Genomic DNA, 14,670 nt, shown 5'->3' on the forward strand with positions numbered 1-14,670 from the left:
GCTCAAGTCCAAATGTTTGCAGCTCTGCACTGATTTTCAGTAAATAAATGCATTTTAAAAAATTTTATGTGAAGATTAAATTCACCTTCAACACTAGCATTAGTTTTTTTTTTTTTTTTATTACAAATACCATTTATTTAAAATATTATCAAACTAAGATAACAAAAAGCAGTTATTTCTGCTTTGCTTCCAACCTACTGTGGAAACTGTTGCTGGCAGAAAACATCCTCCTTAGATAAAAAGAAGACGTTACAGTTTAAAGAAGGCTTTACTAACTTTTTACATTTATTTTCAGGTACGTGTCTCAGAGGTATCATACCCAAGTGGGTTTCGCCTCACATCAAAAACTGTCCATTTCAGGCTGCAGTTCTATATTAAAAGTGTCAGGACCAAACTCCCCTGCGATTAACTCTGGCTGCTCTGCCTGCATGTTTGACTGACAGGCATCACCCAGGAGATGATCAACGAGACGCGAGCGTCGACGGAGAGGAAGATGATAGGAGACATTCAGGAACTGCTGAGTCAAGGAGAAAAGGTCAACCAGCAGGACTCTCAGGGAGCTACTCTGGTAAGTTTATCTGCTTTGATTTTCTTCTAAAAATCTCAACTAAACTCAGTTTAAAACGGCATCACTGAAGTTCTTGCTGCTTTAATATTGTAAACATTTAATTCCTTTTATGTGGAACAGAATGCGCTCGCTTAAAATGATAAAATTGGTTGCATGTACTGCATAAATACACTTAGATTAATGTAAAATGTGATGTAAAGTGGCAGATTTATGTGCTCAGGTTACTCAGTGATGGTGCACTAATTTGGCAAAGCTAAGCTCTGTGTGTGGTGTTAATAGGCAGCTAATGCAGCTGCCTTTCTGTAGCTGCTCCACAATACATTGTCTGAGATATAATTGACTGTGGCTTTAAATTAGCTACAAGTGTTTTGTTACTGCGGGTAGCTTTTGTTAGAGTAGTATGCCATAGATGAGGGTAGAAATTGTCTTGAGAGGTTAAAATCTTCACTGTGATATCATCTGGACGACAGCCACTGCTTTTGCTCTTCAGACAAAATGTTTTTATATTATTAAAAAAGGGAAAGCAGATATTAAGATTGCTACATTCAAAGATTAGGAAAGATTAGCAGGGTGGACATATGCATGCATTGCAGCCATGCAGTTAGTGTGTTGCCATATCACTGCTTTAATTGTCTGTACGCTCTGGAGGCTTCTTCCATTGGTGAATCACCCGGAGGTTTCTAATATTGGGGTTTAAGCCTTTTCTTGCTATTTTTGTTGGGTTATCTAAGCAAACAAATCTTGGTGCAATAAAGAGGAAATGATTTTAATATTATTTCCTGGGCTGAAGCCATTTTTTCCATGTAAGCTTGTTAAAGTGGTCCTATTGTGCTCATTTGTGGCTCCATATTTCTACCCTTGGATTCTGCAAGAGTAGTTTTGGATGATACACATTTATAAAATTCATCTGATTCATCTTACACTGGGACTTGGTGCAGCGCCTCAGTTTATCCACTGTCTGAGGAAAGAAAAACGATGTTGTAGCACACTTTAAAGCAACTTTCTTCTGTTCAGATGTTTGCTTCCCTCTCATCTTCCCCTCCTTTCTTCTGTTTCTCATATAAACAGAAGATCTGCATAGCAAATGAGCAGATGAATAGACTGCAAAGCAAGTTCAACATGCCAAGCTGGCTTGACAAAACCCAAACCCTCAGTCGGGATCAACTTTCTCTGTTAACCCAAGCTGCTTCCTTCTTCAGAATCCGTGCAGGCTCACGGAAAAGTTGGTGTTTACACATCATTTCACTCTTCAGAGCTAAATGGCTCAAGTGAGCATTATCTACTCTAATCAGAAATATTATCAGATGAACAGAAGATGGAGAGCTATAAAGAACATAAAAAATATATCAGTAAAATGCAACCGTGTTGCTGCAAAGAAGACGAGAGAAAATTATATACATAATGTATTTTAATGCTCGGCCCGGTGTTGATACTGCTGTTTGTTTCTAAAATGAACTGTACATTAGAGCTGGGAAACCTTTTACACGTTTAAATACTGAAAATTATTCATTGTGTTCAGGTCTGAGATTCTCCCTTAGCATAATAAAGGAGACATGGAAATCATTTTAGTTTAGTCAGCAATGAAATTATTTTTATTGACTGAATGAGTATTCAGTATGTAATTAATGGATTTTGTTTTTCATTTTTCTTGTAGCTGTAATTCCAGCAGCTATAAAAGAGGCTCAGCAGCAGATTAGCACCAAGAACATAAACACATTTTCTGCATCACAAACTGAAAGTAGCCAAATTTCAGCAGTGCTTCTTTCATGCGTTAGTAAGGTGTGGCTCAACAGTTTGTATGTATAAAATATTAGACAGAGAGAGCAGAGCCACCATCATGACACTGGAAAACTCTTGACTTTAAGCTCAACACAGCTTGCTGTCCCCCCATAGTTACCCTTAGGGCTTCTTGGCTCACACATAGACCTGTGTGGCGGAGATGACCATGTTGGGGATATCCGTTTTTATTAACATCACAGCCAGTAGAAAAAAGCTGTCTGAATTGGCTCATTTAAAGCAGTCTGCGTGAAGCCTGAGCTGCTGGCTCATAGGGATTATTTGGATATATACTGACCTCATTACTGGAAACTTTGATCTTCTTTAATATTACGTATGATAGGAAATGAAGAAAAAGCATTTGAAAAGGAAGCAGTTAGAAATAAAATAAGATAAGAGAGCTAAACATGAAATGAACCCTCCTACCCACCAGGTTCCAGATGTGCTGCAGAGAGACAAACCTCTCGCGTTAATATCAGGCGTCACAGGTCTGAACAAAGAGGGGGGAAAAAGCAAATGGTGTGTAAATATTCAGTGGACTGTCTTTATTACAGATTCACCTTTTAAAGATCATGTGCTCTGCAACACTGTCTCGCGAGGCCGTAAGACCTCCAAAGCTAATCAGGCATTTAGAGCCTCATTATAATTTTTTAAAGACAAATCAGCTGTATGATTTTAAATTGTCTGAGTGCTCCAGTTATGAATGCTCAGGATACCTGCAGTCATTATTTAAACAAATGTTAGATTACAGTAAACCTGTAGTGATGATAAAATTGCATTTAAGAGGAGCGGGAAGAGATGACAAGAAACATAAAAGCAGCATTTCATCAAAGAAAACATGGTCAGATTGGATATTTGGTTTTCAGTAGCGTGTGTGCTCCTGTTGGCCTTTTGTGTGCGTTTTATGCCAACCCCTAAAGTTTATAAGTTTGATGCATAAGTGTGATTAGAGCGATTTAAGTAGACAAGAGAATGAAAACTAATAAAGGCCCTCATGTCTTTATGCTTTGCTGCATAGTGCAAAGGTACGCGAGGATTGTGTGTACCTAATAAGTCCCTAAATTTGTTTTGTTTAGCACTTTAGTACAGTGATGCAATAAAAGTCAAGCAAGGTACAAAAAAAATCATTAGCACATAATTTACTGAGTAGAGCATATAATGTCAGATGCCTTAATGAAGTCTTTATTATGTATTAGGGATTTAGCTACACGGGGGAAACACAGTGACGGATCACTGGATGGAAGTAGCTAGGGGATAGTAGTATCCCAAAATAACCCCGTTAAGCTTTAAAGTCTTACTACAGATTGTGTGATTGAGCTGCTTGTCCCTTTGCTTTCTACATCCTGTTAATCTTCATTCGAGCACGATGAAGCAAACTAGAGCATGCCTTATTAAAATCCCTGGCACAGATGAGAGGAAGAGACCCTGAACTGACAGGAAGTTATGTAAGGTTAATCTTTTGTTTTCCAGTGAAATGCATTTTTATGATCCTGTTTTGACGTGCAGGCACAATGATTTGTATGCTTTGTGACTTCAGACAGAAGTCACAAAGCAAGAGAAATATTTTTCATTTTTGTTGGAAGTTTATTAAAAAAAAAGTGTAAACAAAGTAAGGAAAAGTAACAAGTGTCACATGTTGTTCTCTGTGCCATAAACCTGACGAAGGACACACAAACACAAAGTTTATAAAAATACACTCACTGGACACACCTCCTTATATCTTTAGAAGTGCCTTAATTCTTCCTTGTGTAGATTTAGCTGGAAATGTTTCTCTGTGGTTTGGTTGTGGATGGATTGATGTCTGGTGACTGTGCAGGCCATTTGAAGACAGTGAGCTCATTGTTATGCTTAAGAAACCAGTTTGAGATGGTTTGAGCTTTGTATCCTGCTGGGGGAAGCCATCAGAAGATGGGTATGCTGTGGTCATAAAGAGATGGATATGGTCAGCAGCAATACTTGGGCAGGCTGCTGCATATAAATGATGCTTAATTGGTAGTAATGGGTGGCCTAGAGTGTTCCAAAAAATATATCCCCCATATCATTACATCACCACCACCAGCCTGAACTATATACTATAATGCTGTTCTACTATATAATAGAAGCCAGGATGGATCCGTGCGTTCATGTTGCTTAAATTCTGGCCCTAACATCGCAATGTTACAGCAGAAATTGAGACTCATCAGACCAGTGGATGTTTTTCCCAATTTGCTTTTGTCCAGTTTTGGACCAGAGTGTTCAGAGGTGATCTTCTGCATACCTTGGTTGTAATGAGTGCTTAATTGAGTTATTCTTGCCTTCATCACCTCGAAGGAGTCTAGCCATTCTCCTCTGACCTCTCACATCGATGAGTCATTTTCACCCAGAGAACTCACTTTTCACTTTTACAGATCATTCTCTGTAAACCCCAGTGACAGTTGTGAGGGAAAATCCCAGTAGATGAGCAGTTTAAGTGCACCACGTTGGCGCCTGCCTCCTAACTTATGGGTCTATTATTGCAGTCCTCTCTTTTCAATTACTGTCATCTCAGGTTTTGTTTATTTTTAAGAAAACTATAGTTTTAGCCTTGTGAAGGAGAATGAGTGAGGCGAGTGAAGTTTCACATGTACACAAAGCATTTCAGACTGGAAATAACAAGTGAAACGCATTGTTAAGTTAAGATATGGCGATGGAGGTTATTTCAGTCCTTTAATCACACATTTAGCTGCATGTCGTTAGATTGTGGGTGAAAACGGAAGACAAGAGAGTACTTGTCCCGGCATGCGTTTGACCAGTGGAAGGGTAAATCAGGACATGCTGCTGGTGGCACTGTGGGAGGAACTGGAGTGCTCACAGTATGCTGACATTATGAAACTTTTGGCACGGTGACACAGGCAGTGTTGCCCAGTGTCGGTCCACCGGTTTGTTTCGGAACGAAAATCTCAGCAAAGACTCTGATGGTCCCCCGGCTTAACCTGTACTGTCAGCATGAGGTTGACATTTCTGGTTTTGAGTGAAACGTCTCAGTAAGCCGGACAGACTGTTATTAGATCAAGTTTAGATGTTTTCAGCGGCTTTTTGTCCAGTCCCGCCAAAAGGTCAGATTTGTCATTTGGCTAATGCTAATGATCTTTTCATTTGCCTCAGGTTTGTCCTATTATTACTTGTCGTCCTCAGCCTCATCTGACACTGACTTAGATGAGGAAGTTTGTCCTTAATGAGGAGGCTGTCTTTTAGTTTTGATCAATGTAACCACTCTTTGATGGGATGCACCGGTACATTGGTTTACAATTACAGTGATGTTTTCTGTTAAACTCATGTGTTCCTTAGTTGTATTTTTATGGCATGTTAGACAACTTTAGCTTGTTTCCTTTAGCTAATTCTGCATGTCTCACGGCCTTTAGATGCCTATAAAGGAACGCTGGGATTCGATATTCGGTCTTCTGGAATGCTGATGGCATTTTCCAAAAGATAGACTGGTGAATAGATGGTGCTTTCTGTTATCCCAAACATAACCTACTTCTGCGGTCTCACCAAAAGAGGCAAACAGCATTAAGTACAGTTCCTGTAAGTGACACGTGAAGCTGCAAACCAGACTTTCATGAATGTCACACCACTTGCCAACTTCCCTGTTGCAATAAACATATTTTATACCAGTTTGTTATTGTTCAACCTCACAGCCACAGTTTGTGTGGGGCTTTAGAAATTGGCAGAATGAAAGGCCAAGTGCTGCCATCATATTATATTTTTCTTTTTCAGGCATTCAGTAATTTGAAGGCCAGGAAAGGAAAATATTCAAAGGAGGTTCCAATAAAAACTGAAATTAACAATTTTCAGTTTGGTGATTTAAAAAAGCAAAATGAAAAAATGAAAAAAAGATTTTTGCTTTTGTTTCCTCCTAAAACAACATTTTGAGGTTGTTGAAAGCATATTCTACTCTGAGAACCTTTGAGACACTCAAATATTCTGCTGCTTCTCTTTTAAATGTATAAAGTGGAGCTGAATTAGGTCATTATTTAGTTGCTATTTCTTATAAGCAAAATGCTGAAAAAGACTTGGTGTAAAAACTTGATGATTCTGTCAGAGTAATTATACTTTGCATTTTTTCATTATTTCTCTTTTCTCATCTGATCTCTGGCTCTTTGTTAGATTGGTTTTCTACTTATGTATCTAATAGGACCGTCTCTGTTAGGATGAACTCTAACATCGCTTCCTTAACCTGTGGAGTTCCACAAGGTTCAGTTCTGGGTCCCTTATTATTTTTCTATCTATGTTGTTTCTTCATCTGCCATCATTCATCCTTTTCTGCCATTTCTATGCCATTGACATTAAGCTGCATATGTATTTTAAACCTCACCAGCTGAACAGGCTGTCAACCCTGGACCACTGTTTAACCCAGATTAATGGCCGTCTAGCCATTACCTTCTTCTAAACATCAACTGAGAACACAATTATAGCTCCTCCTGAACCTTTTGCTTCTTTAGGTTCAGAGTTTGGGATGTCTGATTATAGTCTGGGCTTTGATTCACCTGTAAAATGTATTTCTTGTTCCTGTTACCTTTTATTTAAAGAAGATTTCTAAATTACGATATATGGTCTCCTTTGCTGAACTGGAGGAAATTGTTGATGCTTGTGTGTTATCGTGCTTAGGTTGCTGTAAAGCCCTTTTATAGATAAATCATCTGTTTTATGCCTCTAAGCAATAAAAAAGTTGTTTTTTTTTTTGGTTTTTTTTTGTGTCCCGTTTGGATCTTTAGCCATCAGAATTGTTGTCTTAAGGCCAAGAAAGATGCCAAGCGGATTTATTTTACCAAGTGGATCATCATGGCCTTGCCATATTGGTCCATTTGATTAAAAGTTATTTTTAACAAAATGTTGCTATTAAAATATTCTAGTTGGCGAGCTCACATTAATTTTTACACGGGTCCCAGTAAATAGCCAGGCTTCAAATTATTTATCCCAGCTTCACACTAATCACACTGAGGCTCACAATCTTCGATGACAGGCTCTGAATTTGTTAGTTGTTCCTTGGAAGATGAAAAGACTTCTGGGACAGAGCCCTTCAGTCTGTTGAGACTTTTATTGATTAGAACTTTTGAAACTACCTGTTTACTTTATTATTAAACATTGTTTTTATTATTGGGGAGCACGGTGGTGCAGGGGTTAGCACTGTTGGCTCAGTGGAGTTTGACTCCACCAACTGGTTAGAGCCTTTCTGTGTGGTGTGTGCATGTTGTTCCCGTGTTTGCGTGGGTTACTTTAATCATGTTTGTTTTCAGTTTAGTTTCAGGTTTAGGTTTCGTTGTCTGAAAATGGTAAATTAGTTTCAGTTCGTTTTTTTTCTTTACAGTATGTTGGATAGGTCTCTCGGGCAAGATTACAAATTCCCTCTGAGTGATGACATGTTCCAGGCTAGTTTTATGAGGCTAGGACAAGAATTAATATCTTAACATTAACAGATTAGGTTGTTTCATGGAGGCAGGCTCAGCCTAATTTGATCAGGACCTTGAATTGACCACAATAATCTACATCTAATTTAACATAATATTAGAAGATGCACAGCAATAAACTGACATCTTTAAACTTAGAAGCAAAAAAATACTTTATTTGTAGATTTTTGCAGGTGTAATGTCTCACATAGTAAGCAATTGTAAGTTACCACTATATAACGTTCTTTGGCATGTTCATTGCCACTTTAGTATGAATTTCACATTATTTTTTTTGCATGCAAACAGTAAATCCTGAGCACTGGGGGAAAACAATCTATTTCCTTCTCTGTTGTTGCAGCTACACATCGCAGCAGCAAATGGCTACGCGCAGGCTGCAGAGCTGCTGCTGGAGGGGGGGGCTCGTGTGGACCTCAGAGATTCAGATGGATGGCAGCCTCTTCATGCTGCAGCGTGCTGGGGTCAGGTAAGGAAAACACAACAGGAAAGAGATAAGAGCCTCAGGCGCACACAAAGGTTTCTGGAACCATTAATACAAATTGATTGATTGATTGATTGATTGGTAATTTATTTCAACATGTGAACAATATACAAGTACATTTAGAAAAGAAATGAGAGAAAAAAAATACTATACAAATTACATACAAAAAAACATTCTGATTAATTTACATGTTGAAAGGGAGTGGGAAGAAGTATACACTTATTTAATCCCACCCCTGTCCCATAAATTATCAGTGAATATTTAGTCAGCTTCCTTACTGATATAATTTGTAATAAAAATAGTGAACAGATTTCTGATATACTATATACTATAATATCACATCATGAATTTTTTGTTTGTTTGTTTTTAAATAGAGACATTCACTTAATTTAAATATTTTCCTTTTCTTTATAGATCGAGAAGATCATATTTTTATAACTCTTTTTGAACAGTTTTATGTTTGGACATTGCTTTAATTCCATATTCAGTTTGTTCCATAGTTTCACTCCTTGAACAGAAACACAAAAGCCTTTTCTTGTAGTACGTACCTTCATTGTTTTGAAGTTACAAAAACCCCTTAAATTATAACTTCCTTCTTTCAAAAAAAACATACTCTGAATATTACCTGGCAGTTCTTTATTTTTTGCTTTGAATAGAATTTGTGCTGTTTGGAATTTCACTATATCGTCAATTTTCAATATTTCAGACTGCAAAAATAGTGAGTTTGTATGTTCCCTATAACCTGCATTGTGGATGATTCGAATTGCTTTCTTTTGAAGAGTAAAAAGTGAATGTAATGTGGTTTTATAGTTATTGCCCCAGACCTCTGCACAATAGCTTAAGTATGGTGAAACCAGTGAACAGTAGAGAATATGAAGTGATGTTCTGTCGAATACCTGTTTTGCCTTGTTTAGTACTGCAATGCTTCGTGATACTTTGGAATGAATATATCTTACGTGAGCTCTCCAGTTAAGTTTTTCATCTATTATTACCCCCAGAAATTTATTTTCACTGACTCTTTCAATATCAACACAAATTGCTTCCACTGTTGTTGTTGTTGCTGCTTTAGATGCATGTGGCAGAGCTGCTGGTGTCTCACGGAGCCAGTCTCAATGCCAAGACCTTCCTGGAGGAGACTCCAATTGGTATGTTTACAGTATACTGTAGCACTCACTTGTCCGGTGCACCTGGTAATGAGTTCAGGGGAAAAAAAGTATCGTCTCAGCAGGGTCTCATTTCCAAGTGTTCACTTTTATGTTAAGCATTACTAACAGTGTCCCTTTTACCCATGTTGCTTTAAGATCTGTGTGAGGACGAGGAGTTCAGAGCCATCCTGCTGGACCTGAAACACAAACACGACATTATCATGAAGTCACAGCTCAAGCACAAGACCTCGCTGTGCAGGCGAACGTCCAGTGCAGGCAGTCGTGGGTATGTGCTGACATCTGTTGGTGGTAGCATGGCTACTACAGGCTTTGTTATTTGGAGAAATTAGAAAACAGACAAAACATCTGTTCTGTATACTTACAGCTGTATTTACATTTAATAGGAGAATGGTGGATAGAAGCCTCCGCTGATATAATGACATAATGTCTGACATAATGAAGCTGTCAGTTTAGCGTGTGTATAAGTTCTTCTGCTCTTTAACTTTCATGTGTAAAAGTACCATATATGGTAAGCTGTTATTTTTCTAGCTGCTTTTTCTTACTGGGAATTCCACTTGTGTTCACAGAAAAGTGGTGCGGCGAGCCAGTTTGTCGGACAGACACAACCTGTGTCGTAAAGAGTACGAGACCGAGGCCATCGTGTGGAGGAAAGAAAAGGAAGACGAGGACGAGAAAGAAAAGGAGTCTGATCAGGAGAATAGCCAAGTAGTTAGTGTGAGACTATTTTTAAGGATTACATAAATAGCTCTATGCAGTTCTAACTTTGGTTTTTTGGGTGGGTGGGGGGTGGCTTGGTGGAATTTACCGCCCCCTCACACACACGCTGTCAGATGATAATGTGTGTGAGAGATATTTTTAAGCACAGGTAGAAAGATGATTCTTCCCACTCAGAAGCTGAAATGTCACATTTGGATGAATCAGACAGAGGACTTCCTCCAGCACCCAGGAGCAATTGCACAAAAGGAAACCCACAACAGAAAAAAACTGAAATACTGTCTTCCATTATCAGTAGACTCTGTTGCCGCCGCCGCTGCTTATTGTAACCTCAACTTTTTACACACATTATCTGCAGATTATCAGATGACATTCAGAGAAATGTTGCTCTGGCACAAAATAACTCTGAACAGTTGGGAGATTTTCTCTATAATGAAGCAAATAAATTGGCTTTACATCTGATTTCATTTGAACTTTGTAAGCCTCGGCAGCAGATCAAAGTTTGCTGATCTGCCCTGCACAGTCAGGCCTTTGTGTATTTAATGAGCTAAAAGAAAGTCTTACAGAGGATTAAAGTAATCCTTATTGATGTCTTGCAGGTCAAGCCTGTTGTCGCTGTGGAGCTGCCCGACAAGTCCAACCTACCCACCATCCTCAAAGAAGGCAACAGCAAGCAGAATGGCCTAATCTCCACGACAACATCCATGCCACCTCAGCCTCCCTCCAATGGCAGCACACCGACGTCCAGTAAGGGTGGGGTTGTCACCACCCAGCCGTCCCAGGAGGAAGCCTGGCCAAAAGAGCGCCCTCAGACTCTGTCAGAGCTGAAAAAGCAGCGAGCTGCTGCCAAGCTCTTGAACCACCCCTTGTTCAACGGTCACCTTGGTAACGGCTCCACAGACTCCTTGACTGATGCCAAAACCACCACTGAGGATCCTCGCATGCCGCTGGTCTCCTCCAATGGCAACGCCGTATATTATACCCCAGCCAGCGGCGACCCACCCCTGCTCAAATTCAAGCAGCCTATGGAGGAGGAGCAGCCGAAGGTGCGGACCTGCTGCTGCGTGTCATAGTTGGTGCGCGGTCATGTGACTGTTACCAGAACAGGAAGTGTTTGCACTGAGAGGAGGGAAGCAAGGAAGGCTGTGTAGAAGGGAGGAGAAGAAAGAAGGAAAGTCTTTGAACATCCTTCACCACTCCCGGTTCAAAAATGTCTTCAAGACAGGCGGCCCGATTAAAGTATGAAAACATTTCCTTTCACCTCCCAGTCTCGTAACTCCTTTAAAGTGCAGCTGAGAAGTGGAGGAAATTCCTTTCATACATGGAGTCTCTTTACACAACAAATGTAAAGACAAGAAGTGGTCCCGCTCTCCCTGTTAAAAATCAAAGAGGATGGGGAGTGTTTTTTGACAGAAATTTAGAATTAGGAGAGAAGATCGCAAGGTACTGAATCCTCTACTTTCACACATGGAAGAAACTTTGTCTGTTACCCCACAAACAGATTGGTATTATTTCATTAGAACAGCATTTCTTCCAGGATAAACTAATCTTGTTATCAAACCACATGTGGCACATTCTTGTCATGTTCAAACAAGCAGGACAGTCATCCTGGAAGGGTGCTGATATCTTGTAATACACCGTGTTGTTGTAGTACAACACATGAGAAAATGCAAAACATGGCAAAAGGAGATCTGTGACATCTCTTTCCGTGTTGACATGCTGCCTGGAAAAGTAAGGGAAAGGAATGCCATAAAACAGTGTTAAAATACTCATGAAGTGTACTTCTACAGTGAGAGATAACCGGAAAGAGTAAAAGTACTGCACTAGTGTTTGAAACGGTCACTATATTCCGTCAACTATGCGTCACCTCACCGTCCTCTCACGTGGAACCTAAACTGACAGGTCGTGCTTTGTTTTATGCATTATTCACTTTGTGCTCACTCGTATAGATAATTTAAGCAAACATGGTTGAAAATTACTGTACATGTTTTATTTATGAAATGTAAATTGTAAAAAAAAAAACAAAACAAAGAAAAAACATGGTTTCTAAAGTCGAGTGTATTTATTATTTGGATGGCGTGTGGAGAGTGTGTGTGAGTTAGTGGGGGGGAGACGAATCTCCCCAGCTGAGCACCTTCTGACATGGAAGAACGGTTCAAATGAAATGAGGGTTACTGTCTGCGTTATGTACGTGTAATTAAAAAAAAAAAAAAACCAGCCATCATACTGGATGGATTCATGAATATGTCACTACAAATAACAGTGTTATTTGTTTATGTTTCGTTTTTGTTTTTTTCCTGGTGGCCATTGTGTGGCTTTACTTCCCCTGAGTCACTGTATTTGTCTTCTAAACTGAAACTGTATGTTATGTAATGATTACTGTAAATGAAAAATGAGTTTTCAGAAGAATCTTTGGTATGTAGCGAGCCCAGGCTGTTATATCAGGTAATGTGTCATGCCCCCCCCCCAAGGAAAAAAAAACCCAGTACTACATGTAGTGGTTTGTCTGCTGAATTAAATGAATATTTCATCATTTTAGAAACAGTTGATGAGAGGAGCTAGAGCCAGCAGTCAGCATATTAACACCCAGACTCTGATTTTTGCTATCAGACATTGTTGTAGTCTGAGAAATATTGAGCAGTTTGCACCACAGCAAGCAAAGGGTCTGAGAGCAAAGCAGGAATGCACTAACGGGAATGCAGTGGCAAAACAATGAGCTATTGTTTGAAGACTTTTAAATCTCTGCAGGATTGTCAGATTGTAAATGACAGACTTCCGTAATAGGAAATCTAGACTCTGATATGTTGTCTGGATCTTTACTAGCTACACTGTCTTCAAAAACTGGTCATTGCCACACCATTAGATGATAGCTGGTGCGCTCACAGTGACACTTGTCTTAGTTTAAAACAAGCACATGCAGAACCGCTAACCACAGTGTGTCGTGAGCAGGCTTACCTAAATGCAATAAAGCCATTAACACTGCAGGCGTCCTTTTCCTGCCTTGACATGGCAGGAAAAAAGTGAAAAACATTAGTGAGACTTTGTTTTCTTCTCAGAGCAAGATGTTTCTCTTTGTTTCGAGTCTTCATGGTAAGTTAAGCCAAGTAGTTTCTATTTGTGGAGACTAAGAAGGAGTTTAGTACCAACCTTGTCATCAAACCTGCAGAAGCCAGTCAGACTACACCCGGGAATTCGAAACTATTCCTTAAATGTAACAGCTCCTTTAAATGTGTTTGTGCCAAAGAGTCTTCCATGAGTTGAAAATAATTTAGTTTGGCGGGAAGCTTTCTGATGGCCGACTTCTTTGAAAATGTGATTACCTGTAATGCCACGCCATCACCCTTCTTCCTCACCACATCAACTGTACAGCGTTCGAGTATTTGTACGGACAGGTTTGTAAATATGTTTGTATCAGTACTCCCCCTGTTATGTTCCCATGTTTTTGCATTTACATGTCTGTGTTGTTACTGTTGATGAACATATAGGAAACTACAGTTAACCATATGGGTGAATAGTGTTAGCAGACTTTTGGTTGTACAAAGGGGGGGGGGGGGACTGTGCGATTAAGTAGACCCTCAAGTAGTCCCAGGAGTCCAAAATGTCTGCAGAGTCGAGTGCATACCCACATATCGCTGAGTGTTAAGACACCAGTGTCTGTGGTGCATTTAAAGCTGAATGACTTAACTTTAGTGCATGATTTTTCTGCAATGGTCAGTTTGTTTTTCACCTCAACTTGAGGAAGTAGAAATGAAGTCAAACAGTTTGCCATTTCCCTTATTTTAGGTACAGCGATGTCATCTTGTTATGAGGCAGCTTACTTCTGGTAGCTGCAAACAAGTTGATTTAAAAAAAAAAGTTCAACCCTGTTTCCTTATTAATTAAATTCAATCCAACTGAACAGGAATTTGTTCAAGAAAAGTACCGACTGCTCAGTATGACGCAGAAAGGGACAGTAGCCTGTTTCAAAAGTTACTTGTGATCACATACACAGATCCAGGCTTGTGTTTAAGGATCAAATTATGAAGACAAAACTACTGATTTTGTAATTACTGGAATATATTGATGGTTACATTAACATATTTTGAATAAAATGTATATTTTGAGAACTTTACATGGTGAATCTGAATCTGTTTAGCTCTTATACTGTTACAGTTTGAGTTCAGATTTCCTGCAGGCTGTGGACATGAGAAGAAACATTTTTCGTTTTCTGTTTTTAATCACTGTAATCACAACCATTGAAAATGGGTAAATAGGTTTTGGATAATGTCAAAAAAGAGAGCTATAATAAATAGTTCATATAGAGATGTATAATGTACAGTTGAACTGGTCACTAAACACCAAAAGCTCCATTATTTTCTTTAAAATCTGGTTCCTACAGTCGGCTCTGGATGTCTGCTGTATTTTGACGTCTGCAGCGACTTTCTGTTCTGAGACCAGCAGAGACTGTGCCGTCCTTCATCTCACAGCTGTCAGGGTCTTGGCCTGAGTTCTGCTCCCTCCTTCAAAGATTTTCTTTCCTTTGTTTTTGCACTTCCTCTCATT

The 14,670-nt window shown here is 39.3% G+C and overlaps 1 protein-coding gene across 1 annotated transcript in view; it reads left to right on the top strand.

Moving 5' to 3' along the window:
• Positions 1–12,065, top strand: part of ppp1r16b (protein phosphatase 1, regulatory subunit 16B) — a 100,244-nt gene extending 88,179 nt beyond the window's left edge. The window contains exons 6-11 of the mRNA XM_085354690.1: positions 444–568; positions 8,108–8,233; positions 9,318–9,393; positions 9,550–9,679; positions 9,981–10,128; positions 10,728–12,065. Of these exons, the coding sequence (XP_085210816.1) occupies positions 444–568; positions 8,108–8,233; positions 9,318–9,393; positions 9,550–9,679; positions 9,981–10,128; positions 10,728–11,201 (1,079 nt within the window). The 3' untranslated portion in view covers positions 11,202–12,065. The remainder of the gene's footprint in view (positions 1–443; positions 569–8,107; positions 8,234–9,317; positions 9,394–9,549; positions 9,680–9,980; positions 10,129–10,727) is intronic.
• Positions 12,066–14,670: the final 2,605 nt, after the last annotated feature.

Source organism: Diplotaxodon limnothrissa, linkage group LG5 (genome assembly GCF_057381915.1).
Source record: "Diplotaxodon limnothrissa isolate DT_005_m linkage group LG5, D_limnothrissa_male_GT1.1, whole genome shotgun sequence".
Classification (NCBI taxonomy): Eukaryota; Metazoa; Chordata; class Actinopteri; order Cichliformes; family Cichlidae; genus Diplotaxodon; species Diplotaxodon limnothrissa.